General features: G+C 34.4%; 2 protein-coding genes across 2 annotated transcripts; both read left to right on the top strand.

The window, feature by feature from the left end:
* The first annotated feature begins 10 nt into the window (after positions 1–10).
* Positions 11–3,426, top strand: LOC147076693 (uncharacterized). Its single transcript, XM_085941324.1, has 2 exons — positions 11–166; positions 2,234–3,426. The coding sequence occupies exons 1-2, from the start codon at positions 14–16 to the stop codon at positions 3,296–3,298; spliced, it is 1,218 nt and encodes a 405-aa protein (XP_085797450.1). The 5' UTR covers positions 11–13; the 3' UTR covers positions 3,299–3,426.
* Positions 3,427–11,499: 8,073 nt separating this feature from the next.
* On the top strand, positions 11,500–21,713 carry LOC147076692 (uncharacterized). Its single transcript, XM_085941476.1, has 5 exons — positions 11,500–11,575; positions 14,080–14,216; positions 16,219–16,392; positions 18,796–18,873; positions 20,477–21,713. Exons 1-5 carry the CDS (start codon positions 11,509–11,511, stop codon positions 20,972–20,974), a joined length of 954 nt encoding a protein of 317 aa, XP_085797602.1. The 5' UTR covers positions 11,500–11,508; the 3' UTR covers positions 20,975–21,713.
* Positions 21,714–22,108: the final 395 nt, after the last annotated feature.

Raw genomic sequence — 22,108 nt, 5'->3', positions numbered from 1 at the left:
TCAGAAAAAACCTATGGATATGGGCGAATTAAAATCGGAAATAATTGATTTTCAACCATTTAACATCAAAAGCGAGTGTGCTAATGACACAGCTCTTTCAATCAGCCATGATAATGATCCTATTGCAGGATGCACATATACAAAAATGACCAAACCAGTAAATGAGGTATTTATTAACTTACCTGGCAATAAAGACTACCCAATTAAGAATTCTCTCTCACTTTATTAAAACAGATTGACCCATACTGACCTTAAGCGTCAATGACATTGAGCTACTTTACGAGCTGCTTGTTGGCGAATTTACAATATGCCTGTAAAGACGCCCAGTGTCATCATAGAATAAGCTAACAAGCAGATTGTAAAAAATACACCGAGAAAAGTTGAAAGCCGGTCAACTTTACGCGCCATACGCCGGCGTGTTGACCTACTGCGTCTGCGCAGTAGAGCGTAGTAGCGACCTCCCGGTAAAAATGAACTACGTTCTGTCAAAATAGTCACTAGCTTGTTGGCTTCACAGCGAATGGAAAGTTTTGTGTGTCATCGTCACATTCGCAGTAGCTGAATTGCCCGCTTTTAAATTCGCCAACAAACAGCTCGTAAAGTAGGTCAATGTAATTGACGCATTACTGTATGCTTTTGCGCAATCTCGGTTGCACATCTTTTTACTACCATACATTCACACATAAAAACAATCACGGGTTTATAGATTGTGGGATTACCTCCACAAAATTATCAAACATCATATTGTTTGCATGGTACTATTTTTTTTAAACTTTCATTCACAATATTTTTTTACCAAGCTGTTTACCATACGATATCAAATCAAATCAAATTTATTTATTTTACGTATAATGAACATAACAAATTATAAATTCAAAGCGTTCACGACATGACATAAAATAAGTGTTAATAATTTTTAAAAATAAAAATACAGAGAATAAGTAATACAATAAGAAATAAAATAAGAAAATAAATAAAATAAGTATAGAAATAGAAGTAGAAGGAAGCACACAGAGTGAACTTTGATAGACCCTACATTAAAAACAGATAAAACAACGTCCACCTAAATTCACCCTCACGTAAGTAGAATATATCAATATCCGAAGCGATTTCGTAAACATGGTTACTGCCCTCCCAATTGGCATTACTAATGGCAGGTAAGTTCTGCACCGTGGGAGAACAAACAACGGTTGCCCTCGATTCCTAATGTAATTATCAGACACACAAGCCAACACTACCAAGAATGGCAGAGTTTACATTTACACCGCGTATAAGTCTGAAAAATATGTAGCTAAATAAAGATCCCTTCTAAATTTTAAGCTACAGTATGTAAGCATCTCTAAGAGAAAATTAGTCGGATAGAGCCACGGATAATATCCATACAGCCGAAAGTAAAGGAGTCTTACAATTTTCTTTTGGACTCTCTCCACCATAAGGCCGTACTTCAACTGATACGGGTGCCAAACGATAGACCCACTCTCAAGTCTGCTTCTAACTAAGGAGATTGTGGGCTTACCTCCACAAAATTATCAACCATCATATTGTTTGCATGGTTCTATTTTTTTTAAACTTTCATTCACAATATTTTTTTACCAAGCTGTATACCATACAATATTTTCTTCTTCATCTAATTAACTCCATGTCTACACCTTCGGCGTACGGCAATCATGTCCAACTTCAAGTTGGCTGTGTATCCACATCAAAACTGTCTGATTTGTAGAGTCTAACTACGCACCATTTTAAAGCGTGTGATTCACATATTCTATTTAACTCACTCCTGCAGCAGGCCGTGAGTGATGCAATACGGATAAGGCAATAACGCGGGCTTCTTTATGGTTAATTTGAATACGACTATCATGTAACCTGACATGAAGTCTGATCTTTAGAAGATAACGTAGGCTCCACAGAGTGAAGGTTTGTATTAACATATTTTTTTGAAAATTTGCACAAGAAATAAATCTTAGATACTTGCTCAACCTATTAGGTTCATACTCTGATTCCAAACACACTTTGAAAAACAATATGTTTATTTGCCAGACACAAGATTAGAACCTGGGTCACACAACATTATAAGCCGACGCGTTAGCCGCTCACAAATACAAATAGGACTACTTAATGATTCCCTTTTGGTTTTTAATAAAATCACATTTTATAACGACAAAATTTACACGCACGACCAAAATCCATGACGTGATTGACATGCCTGATTTACAGTACAAGTTTTTTTTTTCAGATTGTATCTCGTAAATGTTCTACAGGACTTCATAATGCAGATGCAATCCCAATGGCTTCCACGTCTTTCGATAAGTCAAATACTAAAGACGATCCCATAAAATTCATATCAAAAACTGATGTAATACAAGATGGAATATTGGAGTATTCAGATGTAACAATAGATGAAGGAAACATCAAACGAGAAACCCAATCTTTTCATACTACAAGGGCAGTTCCAATTAAGTTAATTAATGAAAGTTCCCAAAGTCTGGAAGAAATACATAATAAGACCCATGCTGAAAAGCCATATAAGTGTGACGCTTGTTCATATAAATGTATGACAATTAAACGCTTGAAAGAACACATATGCCTTGGCGAAAAACCGTATAAATGCGACGTTTGTTCCTTTTCATGCGTAAAGTCTCACAACTTAAAAACACACCAAATGACCCATACTGGTGAAAAACCATATAAATGCGATATCTGTCCGTATACATGTAAACGGCCTCAGCATTTAAAATCGCATAAAATGACACACAGCGATGAAAATCCATTTAAATGCGAAATATGCTCTTACACGTGCAAGCAGTCACAACACCTAAAAAATCACAAAATGTCACATACAGGTGAAAAGCCGTATAAATGTGACGTGTGCTCTTATACATGCAAGTGGTCTCAACATTTAAAATCACACAAAATGACACATAGTGATGAAAAACCACATAAATGTGATCTATGTTCTTATGCATGTACACAAGCGCAACAGTTAAAATCGCATAAAAGAATACACACTGGAGATAAGCCATATAAATGTGACATATGCTCATTTCAATGCTCTCATCTTTGTAGTCTAAAAACACACAAAATGACTCATTCAAATGAAAAACGTTATAATTGTGATATATGTTCATATACATGTATAACGATTCAGCAATTAAAAACTCACAAAAGAAGACATACCGGCGAAAAGCCGTATGAATGTAATGTTTGTTCATATAAATGCTCGCACAAGTGTAGTCTGAAAAAACATCTTACGACACACGCGGCTCCCTCTACGGAGACTTTCGACGCGACTCCAACTTGAATTCCACTCAGAAACCCATTCAATATTGATTTTCCGGAGAGAGGTGTGAAGTCAACTTGCAAGGGCTTTTGTCCATTAGTGAATAGATTTAGCAGATAATGATAAGTAATAATTATATATCTACGGCTGGTTTCCATTATTACTTCTGTGAAGAGGTGCATAGCTGTTAAATCAGTATATATAGGAGTTGGTGAAAACCGTGTAAAACATGGACAACATGGCATTGAAAGATGCATGTTCGGCATAACGTGGAAAGATCACAGAAGAATCCAATTTATAAGGAGGCAGACAAAAGTACGCGACGTGATAGAGGTCACTAAAAAGGTGAAGTGACAATGGCTAGACAAATACTTTCATACAGTGGTACCCAAGGGAGACTATAACTTCCTGAAATCCTTTGAATTGACTAACTCATAAAGTGGAAGATGTATATGGCAGCGACAAACTAGAGACCAAGATGAGTGGATGGAGTCAGTGAAGGCCTTCATCAAGCGGATGATCGATACCGGATGATGATTATAACTAATGCATTTGAGCAATTCTTGCGACTTGGGTTTCGTCTTTTGACAGGCACACTCGCCATGGAAAAATGTACGCTGTCACAATATAGTTAGCTCTCGCTCATATATGAAATTAATGCCTACATCACACAGCAAATTATTATTAAATATAATTCCGATAGGCTATTACCCAATACACTACATTTTAACGCATGTTTTGAATGTGAGTTTATTCTGTTTTTGTGTGAATTTTTCGTTGGTGCAGGAAAATGCCAACTGATGAAGGTCAGGTTCCAAAAATGTCTCAAATGGAATAGTACAACACATAAGTTAGGTAATTGGAATTGAAATTAAAATTCCATCAAGTACCGTCTGTAATATTAATTTATTTTTAAATTACCTCATAGGTATATCTTATATTTATAGGTCTCATATAATTACATAGGTGCTTATTGTACATACTTAAGTGAATAATAATATAATTGACAGTGTATATAATACAATATTCTTTAAATATTTCAAACTAGGTACCTATTGCACTCTTTATTAGAACATTTTTAAATATATTGTAACAAAGAAAAAATTTAAGCATTAGTGAGTTATTAATTAAACTGACTCTTATTTGGTAGAACTCCATTATGAGAGTTTTAAAAATACGTTGCCCTTACAGAGTTAGATAGTTCTGTAGTATGTTAAATCTAACTGCACAGACCTACAAACTTATCTGAAGAAGTGATGGGAAGCCACAGTTGAAAACTACCCAATCAAGACTCGCAAATGGTCAGAATCTGACATTCGAATGATATTTTCAATATGATAGTTCGTAGTTCCATTTTTGACCGTTCTCCAGATAATTTTGTATCAATTTGTACATACGAAAATTTTATTAATCTATTTTTTCTTCGTTTTTAATATTATTTCACTGAAAAGATTTACTTATACAGAAATATAATATATTTGAGTTAAAACAGTTTTCAACAATTTTATTAATCTTCCGTCATAAGTTTAAGTGAATGACCATTGTCACATAAATGCACAGGTATATATTATATGCAAAACAAATTATTAATTGACAAGGTGGTACTTATGTATGACAAAATTACTCGCAGAACCAAACTGGCATGAAGTGCATTTGGGCGCCTGAATAGTATCTTCAAAAGTGACCTTCCATTGAGTCAGAGCGTAAAGTGTTATCAATGTGTTCCACTGACGCTCATGTATGCATGTGAAACATTTACTCTTATAGTAGGTAAACACGCATGTTCTTGCTCGATGGTTTTACGCTGATTCCAACATGTCTCAACGTGTGTACCATCTGGCTCGATGGTTTTTTGTTCGACATCGAACAAATTGCGCTATCCGAAAAAGATTGAAGGTCCGTAATTCTTGCGTGATATAATTTGAGTGATGGAGTGAGAACGCACCTGCAAGGCTAGTGTGACCTCGCTCTCATTCCTAGTCGAAGTCGTGGCGGTGCGATGGTGGCCTCACAGCGTGTTGTGTCGAGTTGCTCGACTGTGTGGGCGCAACGACGAGCATGCTTCCAAGTCAACATGCTCAATCGAGCAAGAACGTATATGGGTACTAGGCTTTAATGTAATTGAAATCAAAAAATGACAAGGAGCGTAACATGGCATGGAAATGTGCATGTTGGGCATAACGCGTAAAGATAACAAAAAAATAATGAATAAGAAAGCAGAAAAGAGTACACGATGTGATAGAGGTCGATAAGCAGATTAAATACCAATGGGCCGGACATGTCGCTCGTTGAATAGACAAATGCCGGCATACAGTTTTAAATAAGGGGCACTAAACGCCCACAGGGACGCTCTAAAACCTGCTCGATAGACAAGCTTGTAAAGTTAAGTAAATGTACGTGGCGGCAAAGAACTAATGATCAAGAAGAGTGGAGAGAGCTAGAGGAGACCCTCATCTATCATCTTCCCTTCCCCGGTTGCTGATGATGATAATATATTACTTGCCTATGAATTGAATCCAAAAAATGACCGCTCCCTTATTAATATTGGTCATCGCGAATTGTGAATTCTATCAATGTACTGTCCAACAATAAGACTTAGGCACAAGCCGGAAGGCGCTGTCATCGACTAAATGGAAGGAGCTTGTTATTTCACAGTGTTAACACGTATCCAAGAAGTTCTTGTTACACAGTATTAATATTGGACGACATTTGACGACACAAACATGCGGTCTGACCGATTTAGTTAAGCCTCCTACTAAAATAAAGTACGCCGACCGCTTGGCAAAGCGAAAATAATCATGTACCAAAGTCCTACAGTTTATCCTGAATGATCCAAACGACCTCTCAGGGTGAACTGTAGATGATATAGGTCGACCGAAATGTTCATAGAAATGTATGGGTAATAAAGTAAAATATGATAAAAAATAACAAAAATATTAAAAGACTTTATAGTATAAAAATTATAAGATTACTTAGGTATTTTCATAACATATCGTAATGCAATATCATGTTAGGGGTTGTCTTCTTTGTGTAGTTCCATTGATTGGATATAGTACCTACCGAAGCAATACTTTCAACCATTTTTCTGAGTTGAACTCTTCAGCTTGTTGACTATGTGACACATTGGAGAAACTGCTCAAAACAGTCAGCGTGGTAGTCATTTATTAAAGTAATTTGAAAAACCTTGGGTTGCAATCAACTCATTTAGTGCTGACATTGCGACTGGCGCGTTTGTCTTACTTGGCCATTAGATATAATTAACATATTTAAATGTGGTAATTAAAAATAATTAACAGGTCAAAAGTGATTGTGACTTTCTAATGGAGACTTTTTTCTGTAAAGCTTCTTGCATTTTAGGTTGATTTATAAGAAAAAATAAGAATAATCTCATTCTTTGAAAATATTTTGGTCACAAGAGAAAGTCATGTGCAAAACGAAAGAATTTATTTTTCACTTGATATATATTTTTTATAATCGATTATAATCTTCACGATGGCCGCGCAGCTTAAGCGTTGGTCTATAGCGTCGTGGGTCCCAGTTTCAAATCCTGGGTCTGGCAAATACACATATTGTTTTTCAACTTGTATTTGAGTCAGGGTATGGACCTGATACGTTGAGCAAGTGGCTGATATCCATTTCTCGTAAAAATAAAATCTGTTTATACAAACATCCACTCTGTGGAGGCCCGTATTATAATCTTATTTAGGATAGAAAATAATTTAAGGTCATCCGATATATAGAAAATGCGCACAAAGAAATTATTATTATGCCTGATTTTAAAAGACATGTCAAACTTCAAATTGCAATTAGGTACTGCATAACATGATTTCGAGACTTACCTACTTTTAGCAGTGACCCCATAATATAATATTTAACCGTGCCGCCAATTTTGGCTGGTATCCATCATTTTATGTTGTCATAATATGATCATTTCGCGTGCATATATTATTTGAACAATTGACACATTTAAAAGGGTTTTTACGTATGTGTGTCATTTTATGTATTTTTAAATGAGCAAGTCTCGTGCACGTGTATAAACAATTACTACATTTATACGGTTTGTCTCCAGAATGCGTCATTTGGTGTTGTTTGAGCTGGTTAGAGGTGATACAAGTAAATAAGCAAACATTACATTTAAATGGTTTTTCGCCTGTATGTGTCATGTTATGTTTCTTAAGATCACTAATCTGAGTGGATGTATACGAACAATCATTGCATTTATATGGTTTGTTTCCGGTATGTATCACTGTGTGCCGTTTCAGTTGATAATTACGTGAGCATGTATAAGAGCAAAAACTGCATTTGTATGGCTTTTCTCCGGTATGTGACATCTTGTGTATTTTTAAGTGCTGAGACGATTTGCATGTAAATGAGCAAAGATCGCATTTAAATGGTCTTTCATTGGTATGCGACATGCTATGTCTTTTTAATTGTTGAGGTGTTTTACTTGTAAAAGAACACAGATTACATTGATGCGGCTTTTCACCAGTATGTGTCATTTTATGCGTTTTGAGACTGTTTCTTTCCGAGCATGTATATGAGCATACATTGCATTTATGTGGTTTTTCATCGGTATGTGTTATTTTATGTCTTTTTAAGTTTTGAATCCTTTTACTCACATAACTGCATACCTCGCATTTGTGTAATTTTTCACTGGTATTTGTGCTATTAAACAGTTTTAAATTTACAAAGTGTCTTTTACCAACAATTTCCACGTAAGATAGATTATTTAAAATTTTATTATTATTGTGAGAAAATTTGTGAGTTTTAAGATCACTTACGCATTCAAATACTGAGTAACAAACACTGCAAATGAAATTTTGTGGATAATATATAACGTTTTTTAACACAATTCGAACCTCTTTTGAAAAATCGGGTAATGGCACTTCTTGTTTGATATTTTGTTCATCTATAGTTATGTCAGAATATTGTTTCAATCCATCTTCGAATTTATTGGTTGTGAAAGTCAAATTGTTGTCATGAGTATCCAGGTTGTTGTAACTACGTTGTGGTGGAGACACCTATAAAAAAGAAATATTTCCTGTGAATATATGCAGGCCGTCTTAGGGCGATGGACCGATTGGTACCATTCGGGCTTCGTGGCGTAAGTGAATTTAGCCGTTTTTTTTATATATCTTAAAATAAGTACACCAATCAAAACATAAAGCAATTGTGCATAGAAATCTTGGGAAACTCTCAAATCATAATTCAAGAACATATTCTACATGTCTCTACTAAAGATCATCAGAAAATACTAGTATCTGCTGGATTCGCGCCAGTATGCTTTTCCAATTAAGCTACGGGTATCTTACTAAATTACAACGATTTTAACTAGTAGTAGTCAAATTGCGTTAAAACGTTTCGAAGTATTTATGTTTAATATGTAGAATGTTGCATTATCAAGTCTTGTGTCTTATTCGTTGAATAAAAGAAATAGTTTTTTAGGTTTTCACCTTAAAAAAATTAATGAAGTGGACACATATTTTGAATAAGAAACAATCGCTCGATAAATATCAATGGCGTGGTAGGAAATTTAGTAGTAGAAAAAATATATCTAGACAAATAATACAAACCAAGTGCCTGGAAGATATGAAATCAGTTTGGAGAGGCTTTCATTTAATGGTAGATGGATCCACGCTAATGATAATCCGGAATAAACTGGGTGTATATAGAAAACGAATAAAATTCCTTACTTGATCTATACCGATGCTTTCAGAATGCGAGCAACCGGGTAAGGAATCTTTATGATCACATGATGAGCCTCTGGTATCCTCAAGCATCTCGCGTTTGCATTTTATATCCAACACTAAATTATTACTATCTGGATTTACACACGACGTGGTGCCTAAAATAATATCTTTCTGAAAATAGATAATTACAGTAATGTTAATGGACTTGTATTATTTCATGAGTTTTAAGGGCCACTGCCCATGGATATCTGTAATTTTTTATTTTACCACGTTTTTCTTAGCTCGTATTCTTGTTTGTCCGGTGGTTGTTTATCCAGTTCAAAACCTGCAATCGATTTTACCTAACTTCCCGACTAGCTAGACATTTGAAACTTTTAGAATATATCAGAACACGCCAATGCATTTTTTTAATACTTTTAGCCATCTTTAAGTAGAATTGAATTCATTTTCAGTTAATTCTGTTTTGTATGAAAAGTTATTTCGGAAGAAATCCGTAATCCAATCCATTATTATTGGTTGCTAAGGGGGTGGTCCTAGCAACTAAATTATTAATATATACGTGCGTTACTATGGAAATCAAAATGACATGTCAGTAGGTATTCTATATTTGTTTGTTTGTTTGTTTGTTGCAAAATAGCAAAAAAATGATTTGTTGACAATTGCCTTATTTGCCCTAAGTTATTAATACATAGAATTGTCAAGTTTATATGATTCAACAGAAAATTTCGTCACTGTTCTGGCAGAAGACACTAATTCGAAAAAATGACATATTGAGTTAGTTATACCAAAATGTTCGTTATTTCAAACTTTACTGTCTGGAAACCTTTTTAATAAATAAACAGTCTTTATTTTAAAGTCATCCTTTTTATGATTTTTATGATAGACAATTTCAAACATTTTAACAACTTCAAAGTCAAATTACTCAAAACTAGTATTCTCCAGTTAGTTTGTTCTGCCAGAACAGAGACGATTTATAAACGTGGTATATAAAAAGTTATTTTTATCTTGTAATTATTTATTATTATTCTCTAGTTACGCAGCTCTATCTCATCTTTCACAGAATGACCTCGATATTACCTACGCTGTAGATAGAAAAGAAACATTTCAAATTATCATCACTTTAACCCAATATCTCTCTACCCTTCTCTCTGCTGCAACATTCCCATTCTATCTTAGTTTTTATACCCAGTTGATATTTCTACATAAATTTAGGTATTCTAATTTCTCCTTTCCGTCATATTGAAGAACAGTCTTGTTTGTTTGAGTGTATTGCACGACTATGCATACATTATAGTAATATTATAATAAGCGAAATATAATATTGAACGTGTATTATTTTTAAAACTAACCTGACAAGTATAACTGTCATTGATGGCATTCTCCTGCTTTATGGTGATGTTTGCGCCCGGGCTAATTGGATTCGAAATCATTGGTACATCAAACCAATTATTCTGATCATCTTCTTCAGCTTTCTCTCCAACTGGTTCGAGTTTGATAACCATTATGCGTACACAGACACATTTAAATGACAATAAATATATATTGGTACCTATTCTGTCAAAATTCAGTGACGTTTACCAAAGACAATGAAATATTGTGTCGCATACAACATAATATCGTAGTTATTTTGGGAAACTACTTTCCTACTTGATATTTTTTATTAAGGTAAATAATATAAATACTAACTATTCAGTTCCTTTACTCAAAACACATCGTCAATAATAAATATTAAATTGGTAGGTTAAAACCAAAGGCTGTCTTCTCCATTGATTACACAATGACATGATATGATATAGGTACAAAAACAATTTTATAATCAACAATATAATTAATTATACCAACCTACTAATAATTTGATTTGATTTTAATGTAGGTAGGTACATATTATACAACACATAACAGGTTAATAAATAGAAATGTAAAAGCCATCGAAATGGACCAAGTATTTGAAGCAGGGTATTTTATTACAGTCAGGCCAGTCAATCCTAATATTATAGCAAACAATGCCGACTGCTCTCAATATTGAATGCACGTTATATTTACGTGACAAACTTTAATGCATAGGTGGTATTATTTCACCAATGCATAAACCAGTTCCCATTCGTTTTGTATTCATATACCTAGTAGGTAAGTACCTACTATTCAGATTATATTATTGAGGTAGGTACCTACATTGACAATTGATTAAATTAAAAATAACTTATCTAGGTAGGTACCTAGAACATTTCAGAGAGACGTGGTCAAATATATAATGAATGAAGCCCTTTTTCTTTTAACCTACCTACCTACTCAATAACTAATACCTAGATACTACAAATTTAATAAAATACGTACATAATATTCATGGACGATAATTTAGGTAGGTATATTGATTATTCATAAATTATTAATTGGCTTTTGTGTATATTTCGTAGGGGTTTGTTTTATTTTATTACCTCCACACTTTTTTATTATTTTATTGTCTCTAACTATATTAGTATATTATTGTCTATGCTTACGACTTGTCAAACTCCACTTTCTTCTAAACGTATCTTGCAAAATATGAACCTAAACAAGAGAAGGAAGTGTTCTAACGAACAACAAGAAATGCTGGTGACATACATGGAAGGTACGCAGCACTAGAATCGCATGCGTTTATTAATATACCCATAATATTATAAACTTGCTTATTAGGTTGTCATAGTGGCGACATGGTTTTTAATGCCTTGTTTTTAGTACATCATGACAACAATCAGCGCCATATTTAGATTAATAGTCGGCAATGCAATAATTTATCCGTTCATTGTCCACTGAAGAAGGAAGCCGATACATTACACGACTGCTACTACTTTTCGCCCCTCCCGTTGTCTATAGATGACCTGCCATTGCCTATAGAGTGTTCATAATGACGCGTCTGTCGTGTTCACTTGTCGGAGTATTCTTAGTTTCAGATTTCTTTCCGATTATTTTAACGTATTTTGGAGACCTTGGAATTCATCTGATTTAGTGGTTATGTGTTATTAATAATCAGAAGTGACGATCAAAGTAAGTAAACTTCTTATATGTATAATAATATCATAATACACTAGGACGTTTGTCAATGTGACAGTCGATTCTAAACGACAACAACCAATAACTTATTTATACTCTTCAGTCATTATAGAATACCAAACTCTGCTTGCAAGTACATTATCAATAAATAGTATGGCAGTGGACTACTCGTTGCTTGTGCAAAAAGTTATGCTCAGGCTATATTAATCTAAAAATGGCGGTGGTCTGGTTCAAGTGTTCTAGTAATCGTAATTCATTGAACTAGTCAGCTATCATCGTAACGAACACCAAACTCATTCATTAAATGTGAGCATCCACGAAAAATATAACTTTTACAACTAATGAGAAACTTTTATTATTATATTATAAATAGTAGGCACATTGAGGCACATAGTATTATTGCCCAAACATAGGTAGGTACCTACCAACCAAAGACTGTTTAAAAATTGACAATAGTTTTGTATGTCTAATGTCAAAATATTCAAGTAGATAAGTTCTTTAATTGTTATACAACTGTCGTATTAATTATATAATTAATAACCCTCCTAACTGACATTCCCTATGTTAAATAAATATGTGGAGATAAATATTAGATCATTCGTCATTGGAAAATACGATGTTATTCTATAATTTGAAAGGAAATAGATAGGTTAGGTCAGGGGTCGGCAAACTCTTGAACCAAAAGAGCTAAATATGAGTGGCACAACGGTTAAAAAATATTTCGAGAGCCACACGTATATTGTTAAAAATATGATTTGTTTAAATGAATTAATTACATTTTATGATTGTTTATTAATTATTAAGTTAAGAAGATTTCCCGAATAAAACTAACGTAAATACTTAATATTATATAATGTTTTTAGTGTTGACATTATAAATATAATTTTTACAGAATATGAATTACATACAATTTTGACGCATTCCTTAAAACTAATGTGAACAATGAATGACCTTCCTTGCATTTCTTTGGAGAGTGTGTATGTTTGGTATGTAACTTGTAGTTTTTAATTTCAGGCGCGACTCCAAAAAATTCTCATCGGTTATTTGGATTTTCTAAATGCGATTTATATTGTTCATGTTTGAAAATGATTGTTCACATACATATTATTATGTAGACTTGAATATGAGTTCGGAAAGCTATTCCATAATATGTATTAAACATCTTAGTATCTACCTTATGTAGATCTTTTAAATTGATCCACATGTGTTGTGAAATTAAATTGCATTTTTCTCTCTGCAAATCCTCAATTTCGGTGGCAAGACCTACGAAATTTTGAGCTCCATAACTATTTGCTTGTTAAATCCACCAATAAAATTGTATTTCAAAAGTGCTCGTGTCAATATCAAATGGAGAAAATTTTGATTTGTCGACTTTTGCAATGGGCGGATTTAAAACAACAACAATCAAACCTTTTTGCATCAACCATCACGGTGGAAAAATTAGGCTCGCGATAATGTCATTATATAATATAATAAGTGTTCAAATCAATGACAAAAAATAAAAATTGTGAATTTTGCAAAAGTTTTTGTAAAAATTGGGAATTTAGCAAAGAGCCGCACGCCAATACCCAGAGCCGCGGCTTGTAAGCCGCGGTTTGCCGACCCCTGGGTTAGGTTATGTGAAATTACACAATTACATTGAAGCGTAAATAATTTCTTACATGGCCCCACATTCTCAGATCAAGATTGTTAATGCCCTCCAAACCATCTAGCGCTAAGGGGGCAGTTCGAATCTCTACATGTTTCCTAAATTGTTTTCTGCGGTACCCAGGTTGTCTACTGTTCGAGATAATTTGTGATCTGTATACCTGACTTAGATGGTCGACGCACTACGCCTGGCCCCTCCTAACCCCGGGACCCTAAGGCTTAAACCCAGTCAGCTCCCTCCTCCCTCGTGATGGCCATGATTTCTTATAATAATAAACCTGTTATACATTTATGGGAGGTCAATCGGTGAATTGATTTAACTCATTTAGCGCTGACAACGCGACTGGCGCGTGGCCATTAGATACTATTAGCATGATAATTAAATGTGGTAATTAACTAGGCACCTAGTAATTAACTGGACGTTGCGATTTTCAGATAATCCAGTGTTGGTGGGAAGCGTTCCGACCAAGCCGTTCGGCTTGGAAGACCTGATGAAGCTATGGGTGAAGCTTGGTAAGAAGTTAAATGCCTGCGAGAACGGGGCGCAGAGAACAGCACACTCTTGGCGTAAGGTGATTATAAACATGCGTCTATTAAAACAAAATTTACCTACTCCATAATTATATAAGGAGGCAAATGGAGGAATGCATACGATTATTACAACTTTTGAAAACAGTGGTAAATGAGACTTCCAAAATTTCGGTTGCATTTGTTTTAGATTATAAAATATGCCAACTGTCGTTGACAAAAACATGCCAGACGGGTTATAAAAACTACCTATTTGGCAGGAAAAAAACGCTTTACCTACTTTTTTTTTTTTTAAAAATCAAGTAAACTTACTTATTTTACCAAGAACGAAGTAAATACATTTGCTTTCGCGTACCAAAAAAAGTGGAAACATCGAAAAAAAATTGATAGTGTAAAAACCACACATTTTAACAGAAATATATTTCAAAATTGAAAATAAATATTGGGCCAACGGCGTTCAAGTTTAGTTGTAAGTTTGAAGACGAGAGCGTCTTTCTTGTAGGAAAGATATAGAGAATTAAAGAATATACCTTTTAGATGAACACTAATTTTTATACACGCAGAGTTACGAAAATATTAATTTAAGCATGAGATTGTTTCATCGTGTTTTATTTATTACTAAAATAGATGGATCTACATACATCAAGTATCTGATAGTCATAAATTTGATGCGCATGAAAAAAATAAACTTAATATCCAGCGTTTTTTCAACACATTTAAAGCTTAAAGTTGGAGGCATTAAAAACCGCTAGTAAAAACGCCACAAGCCAGATACATTTTTTTGCAAGCTATATGCCTATCGAAAAATGTTAGATCTGGCAAGGCTGTTTTCACCTAACAACTTTACATAGGTACAATTTGAGATTAAAAATAATTACAAGATAAATATAACTTTTTATATACAACGTTTAACATTTTCTGTTGAATTATTATGCTCAATATGCTCAAACTTGTACTTGTTAATATGAAGTAAATAAAAAACAAACAAACAAAATAATATAGAATATGTACCTACTGAAATGTCATTTAGACATTTCATTTTGATTTCCATAGTAACGCACGTATATATTAATAATTTAGTTGATAGGATTACCCCCTTAGCAACCAATAATAGTCTTTTACTTTTTACGGATTTTTCTGAAATAACTTTCCATACAAAACAGAATTAATTGAAAATGAATTCAATCCTGATTAAAGATGGCTAATATTAAAATAATGCATTGGCATCGTGTTCCGATATATTCTAAAAGTTTCAAATGTCTAGATAGTCAGGAAGTTAGTGAAAAATCGATTGCAAGATTTGTACTGGACAAACAACCACCGGACAAACAAGAATACGAGCTAATAAAAACGTTGTAATAATAATTTAAAAAATTGGACACCTTTCTAAGTCTGCTTAAATCATTCGCTGCTGAGTAGATAATGATGATTTAATTGCCTCCTTTAAAATGCACGTTAATTACATCGATCGGCCGCCTGGTCATTACGCGCCGGGTGCGTCTTCCGCGTCCAAAGTATTAAGGGCGGCACTTTGGCTAGAGGCGTATCTGTTTGGGGATTTAATGGATTGATTACTCCGGAATCGATGAGTTACTCGATGTATTTTAAATAAATTACATGTTTATCGTAGTAGAATTTTGGGTTTTCACCGTGTGTCCTTCTTCCTTCTTTACTAGACGTTTCGAGAAACCCTGAAAATATTAATAGGGATGATGGATTACGGTTAAAAACGTCACGGCTTCCGGCACTATCAGCAAAATCCAATATTCAAGCCGATATCCCTGGTCGTAACGATTGACAGATTACTCTGAGCAACGTTTGCTCTTAGCTAATCGGATGCCTTTTGACATTCTTAGAGCAACGTTTACATTTACATACCTACACTACATTTTCATCATAAAACAAATCATCTCTTTATAATGGCCTCTGCAACGAGACCGAAACGCCGAGTAAAGAAGAAAGAAGGACACACGGTGGAAACCCAAAAATCTATGATAAAAACAACCGTGAAAGCCTCAAACATTATAAATTACGTGTTTGTTTCAGACGTGGCACGATTTACGGCAGTCAACCAGAAAAGTGGTGCTAAGAAACGAAAGAGCTGCCTTGGATAATACAAGCTTAACAAATTTAACGCAATTGCAGGAAAGGATTTTGGTGCTAATCCACCCGTCTCCGATGCGTGCACATATCATAGAAGACCCGAGCCTTAAACCTGCTGTAAGTCTATTTTTCTGCTTGTTTACTTTAGGCGTGTATTTTGAAGTAAGTATTAATCATAGAGGTATTAAATGAAGAGAGGGGCAAGGAACCTTTCTAATACAACTGAATGAAGCAAGCAAACAATAGCCGAAGACATACGAGAAATAGCGACGCGATAAAAAAAATGAAGGGCATCATAGAGGTTGTGAGTGTGAGGCTGTCTTCCTCGTTTTTAATTTGAAAACAACTCTCAAGTAATCTGATGACTCCAAACACAAATTGAAAAATAATATGTGAATCTGCCTGAGCCAGGATTCGATCCTGGGACCCACGACAAACCGGGTAAACCGCTCGGCCATCGTGGACTAACCGTTATAGTAGTATTATCCATAAAATATTGAAATATTTTTTAAATTACATACTTATAATAGTAAATATAATGAAACTGCAAATAATAAAATAAATAATTAGTATAAATTAGTTGTTCATAATATAACATGCAATAACTTCACAATTTCTTTATCAGTGACAACTGACATATTAAATAAATGCACGCACAGTGAAATTAGTAATAATAAAATTATTAAAACATATTTTTTATTTATTATTAAAATGGCAACACCTCTCCGTGTTCATTAATCCATAGAGGTATTAAATAAAAAGAGGGGTAATGAATCGGCTTTCTCATACCACAGAATGAAGCAGGCCAACAATATAGCCGACAATTTACGAGAAATAATAGGGACGCGGAAAAAAATGCAGGGCGTCACGGAGGATTTACTTTGGTCATTATAACGTACCCATATAATATAATCTTAACATGGAAATTTTGCCGAAAATTGATTACCAACCTGCCTCACCATACTTGCCTGCTTCACCATACTTGCGTGCTTCACCATACTTTCATATAACCTGCCGCAATAGCTATTAATAGACAATTTTGAAAAGTTTTTAAATTTCAACTGTCAAAATTTTTACCCATTTCTGATCGTCCGAGAACGGTTTGATTTTCAATGATACACTGAACCAAACGTCAATAATCTCAAACCATTTCCGGTAGGTATACTTTCTACTCATACAATTTGTACCTATATTGTGTATGGTTAGGTTTGTTTATTTGTTTGATTCGGTTTCAATGATACGAACCTTTTACATGGGATGCATTAGAATTTATTATTCATACTCGCACGTAAAAGATATTTCGCGAGCCTAATACTACAAGGTTCTAAGTGTTCGTCCAAAAAACTCAAACTCTAAACTCAACAATGAAGTAGTATCCTAAGCTGCCACATTGTTACTTTTGTTTAGTCAAGGACAAACACTTAGTACCTTGTAGTTCTCCACTCGCGATAAGTCTATGTTCGCATGCCAAATTCATGAATATTCGATAAAAATAACCAATCTCGTTGAAATAACCATTATTGTGATAATAGAAAGAACACCAACTCAGAAGTATCGAAAGTGGAGCAAAATATTTTTTATTACCTATATTATTTGAATACTTGCTATTTCAAAACAGGTATTCTATTATTTATCGATACCGAATTACCGGTTTCATAAATGCAAAATAGCGGTATTTTTGGTATTAAAAAACCATACACGTTTATGTTTTTCGAAAATGAATTTAATGTTATCTTTTCATTACTTATTGTTGTATAAGTTTTACACTGCCAAAACGAAAATATTATATTGTCTGAAACCAATAAAAGTGAAATAATATTAGAACAAAATCCCTCAAATATACTTCGGTATATACACATTTCGAAAAAGAAAATATGCGTGCAAATCATTATATAAATATTGATCCAACATTGATAGTACATCCAACAAACGCTGTATTTGAGAGAGATTTTCCTATACCCAGACCAATGACATTATTAATGGACAACGCACTCAGTACAGTAGCTAGCAAGTAAATTCGCGCATAGTGACATTCGCACATGTAGGTATAGGTAGACGTCACTCAATTTCCATTATGCGATATCACGCATCGGGAATTTATAGCAATATCACCTTTATTGTAATGGCTTTAGAACAGATTATGCCATTCGGCAGACCCGACAAAAAAGTGAGTGTCATTTTTTTTCCAGATGCATCTTCCATATTTATGTCATTGACCCAGATTTATAGTGTTTCTAAAATATTTCCACAGGACATCAGAAATTTGAACATAGTCTGTTCTGTAAACTCTAAATCAAAATTATTTTTCATTAAAAATTTACATTTATGAAGAATACCCATATTTTTTATACCTCGGTATTATTTAATAATTGTATGACTGGTTTGGAGGCCCCCTTTAATTTTTATAACGAATCAGTTGCGTAATTTGCGTCAATGAAAATCGCCGCTGCATTTGACAAAAGAGTTTTCTAACATTTTTACAACTGAAATCAAAATTATTACACTTCGTCGTTTTTGCAGGTTCCGGAAAGTTTGGCCAATCCCGTAAACCCTGCGACCGGTGAGGAGACACCGATGGACGAATCACACGATAGTGAGGTAAAAGGGGTAGAATTTTATTACCTACCCACTGTTAAAGGGCTTAGCAAAGGTTCTGGACTAAGCTAGGTTATGCTTCACCACGTGTCAGGACACTGCTACATAAAGACATCTCCCATGTCCCTCCACCCTACTAGTTCCTAGGTAGTCTTATGCCGGCGCTCCATTAGCACGCAAGTTAGACAATTTACAGTCTTCGGACTTATTTTTCGTGTGGAGCACCCCCGATCTGCGGCCTTTTTGATCCACAGACCAGGCTCGTTGGATTTCAAACATGTTTGATATTTTACTCTCCGAGTTGCCAGACTTCGTTCATCGATCACTACGTAAAATTGATTTGACAATCATACGCAATCATTCCGACTGAAAAAAATCTGTAATTGTTTTAAACATTTTCATTGATTAATTTGTTAATTTATACATTAGAAAATGAGAGATTTATCAATTATTTTTTTATTTCTATTTATGAAATTCATAAAATAAAACGTAAAACTTATGTTGTTTGTACTTCTCTAACATTATATTGCTCTCTTTCCTTACAGCATTAACAATCTATAAATTATATTTTCGATTCAATGTACAATAGATAAATATTAGTGCAGACGCTTTATGATTTATTAGTCCCCACTCATATACACATAATATAACAGTGGTGAAGGGTGGAGGTAGGCTGTTAATATTCGACATAAATAGTGCACACTAAACTTTAACACCCACGGTGGCCGCGCGGCTTAAGCGTTCGACTATAACGCCGTGGGTCCCAGGTTCGAATCCTGGGTCTGGCAAGTACACATATTGTTTTCCAATTTGTGTGTGTCAGGATATGGACCTAATAGATTGAGCAAGTGGCTGACATCCATTTCTCGTAAAAAACAAAATCTGTCAATACAAACCTCTACTCTGTGGAGGCCCATAATATGATCCTATTAGGATCGGACGTGGTCGAAAGAAAAGAAAACTTTGTCAGTCATACTTATTTGTTTTCGTTGAATTAAGAATACATATTATTACAGATGGTGTAGGTTAGTTTATTTTAATCCATTACGTCCTGCCTAACCAAACAGTAATCAATAAAAAAATATTCTTTTATCTATAAAATATCTAAAATAATGTATGGTTTAATAGTAAAAATTTAAATATTTTATAGATAAACGAATATTTTTTGACTGTTATCAACTATGGCTTGAATCAGGCAGGGTTTCAATGAATTTAAAAAACTAAGAAACACTATCTACACATTAATTATTTTTTCTAGATGCCTTTATGAATACCTCGCGTTTACTATCGAGGTTTCTTAAGGACTTTGACACGCAAACTACTCTACTTGATGGTAGTCAATTGAAAATTGTGCCGGCTGAGAGAATATGCCTTATTGAAAACTATTTTTCTACCCGCATCGGGTATTGCTAATTTGAATTCGGCTAGGGCCTACTATCTACACATTGGGCGTAGCTTAGTTACATTAAAACAAATACGTTTGACTGACAAAGTTTAGTGTGCGTTATTTATGTCACATCTTAACAGGGTACCTCAACCATTTGCTACTGCCTTCTATATTTTTTTTATTAAAATACATTTATTTGGTTTGGTTTTATTCTTATAGATTCCTGATATCGATCCGTTAGGCAGCCCTTCAAGTCCAGCAGCTGACGATGAAATATTAATGGAAATAACAGTCCCCGCCTGCGTACCTATTGAGCCATCCACCGAGCTGACAAGTAGACTCCGGTCACCTATTACAGTCGACTCAACTAATGTTCCCAACGCTACATCAAACGTACCCAAGAGGCCCAAACCATCCAACGGAAACGTATCATCTCTTTTGGACGTATTGACAAGAACAAAAACTGATCTTAGCATCACCAAAAAGAGTATTCGTAACATAAAGAACAGTTTGAATGGCTCTGGCATATCAAATAACAGTTTGGGAGTATCTAGAGAGGACATAGGTGCCATTACCGATAGTATAAAGTTGTTAATGGAACAAATGAACGCTACAATGGAGCAAAATACATTAATTATGGAGCAAAATAAAGCGATTATGGAGCAAAACAAAGCAATTACCAAACTTCAAATGGAGATTATCAATAAAAAACTTTAAATCAAATAAATTATCATTGTTTAACAACTGATTTAATTAATTCAAAACTGATAATGATTATGTAATACGTATTTACCTAATCAAATCATCAAAATATTTCATGGAAATTTATGTTAAGACTATATTTAAAAAAATATATATAAATATTTGAAACGAGATTATGACAGCTGCAACAAACGTCGACAGCATTTGGTTACCACCGCTGACTGTCTTAGAGAGACCGCCATGTGATCAAAACTGGACACTTCATGCAACTTTCTTTCGTGCGTATAGGCAAGGTCATGTCGGGACGGTGACGTCACACGGCAAGCCTAAGTGCGACATTTCGGGTTTATACTTACGCTACATGTCAGCTGTTTTTAAAAACTGTCACGCTGCTACATGCGATGTGCGGCGGTACATTTAGTAACATGTGTTTTGTAAATGCCAGCAAAATGATATCGGCCATTGCCGACTCAAGTAGAAAGCCGATACATTCACAACGACTGGTCCTACTTTTTCCGCCCCTCCCGTTGTTGTCTATGGATGACCTGTCATTGTTCTATAGAATGCTCATTTTGACGCATCTGTCGTGTTCACACAGGGAATGGTTTGATTTGGATAGATGAGTTTCATGATAAATAAAACACTAGCGTTAACATACATTCTACCAATATAATGCATAGATATTGATCTACATATTTTTTGGAAAACGATATTACCACCGGTTTTTTGTGTGAAGGACTAGTCTGACTTTGATAGCTGATGAATAACATGAATGTATGTTATTTATTAATAACACTGATAGTTAATATATTTGATTTGAGAATTTTTTATAATTCAATTTGAAACGAGAAAGGGCGTCAAGCAATCTGGGCTCTGATTTTGACAGCTGAACGGTGGACCACTCGTTGCTTGTGCAAAAAGATATGCTCGGGCTTTATTTAGATAGATTCGACGTGTAGCAGTCGGACGAGATTAGACGTGCGAAAGGCTAAAAGCCCTTTCAAACTACCTATTTATATAACAATGGTATGAATTGTCAAAAGTATTAAAACGTGTTATATTACCTATTAAAATATTCATAGACATGACAAAAAATTCGTATATATCTTACCAAGGTGGCATTATGAGTTTTCGTGTGTCAGCAACATT

This window comes from Rhyacophila brunnea, unplaced genomic scaffold, assembly GCF_057557595.1.
Source record: "Rhyacophila brunnea isolate RB1 unplaced genomic scaffold, BYU_Rbru_1.0 scaffold_13, whole genome shotgun sequence".
Lineage (NCBI taxonomy): Eukaryota > Metazoa > Arthropoda > Insecta > Trichoptera > Rhyacophilidae > Rhyacophila > Rhyacophila brunnea.
The sequence above is the reverse complement of the archived record's forward strand: the minus strand, read 5'-3'. Positions and strand labels throughout refer to the sequence as shown.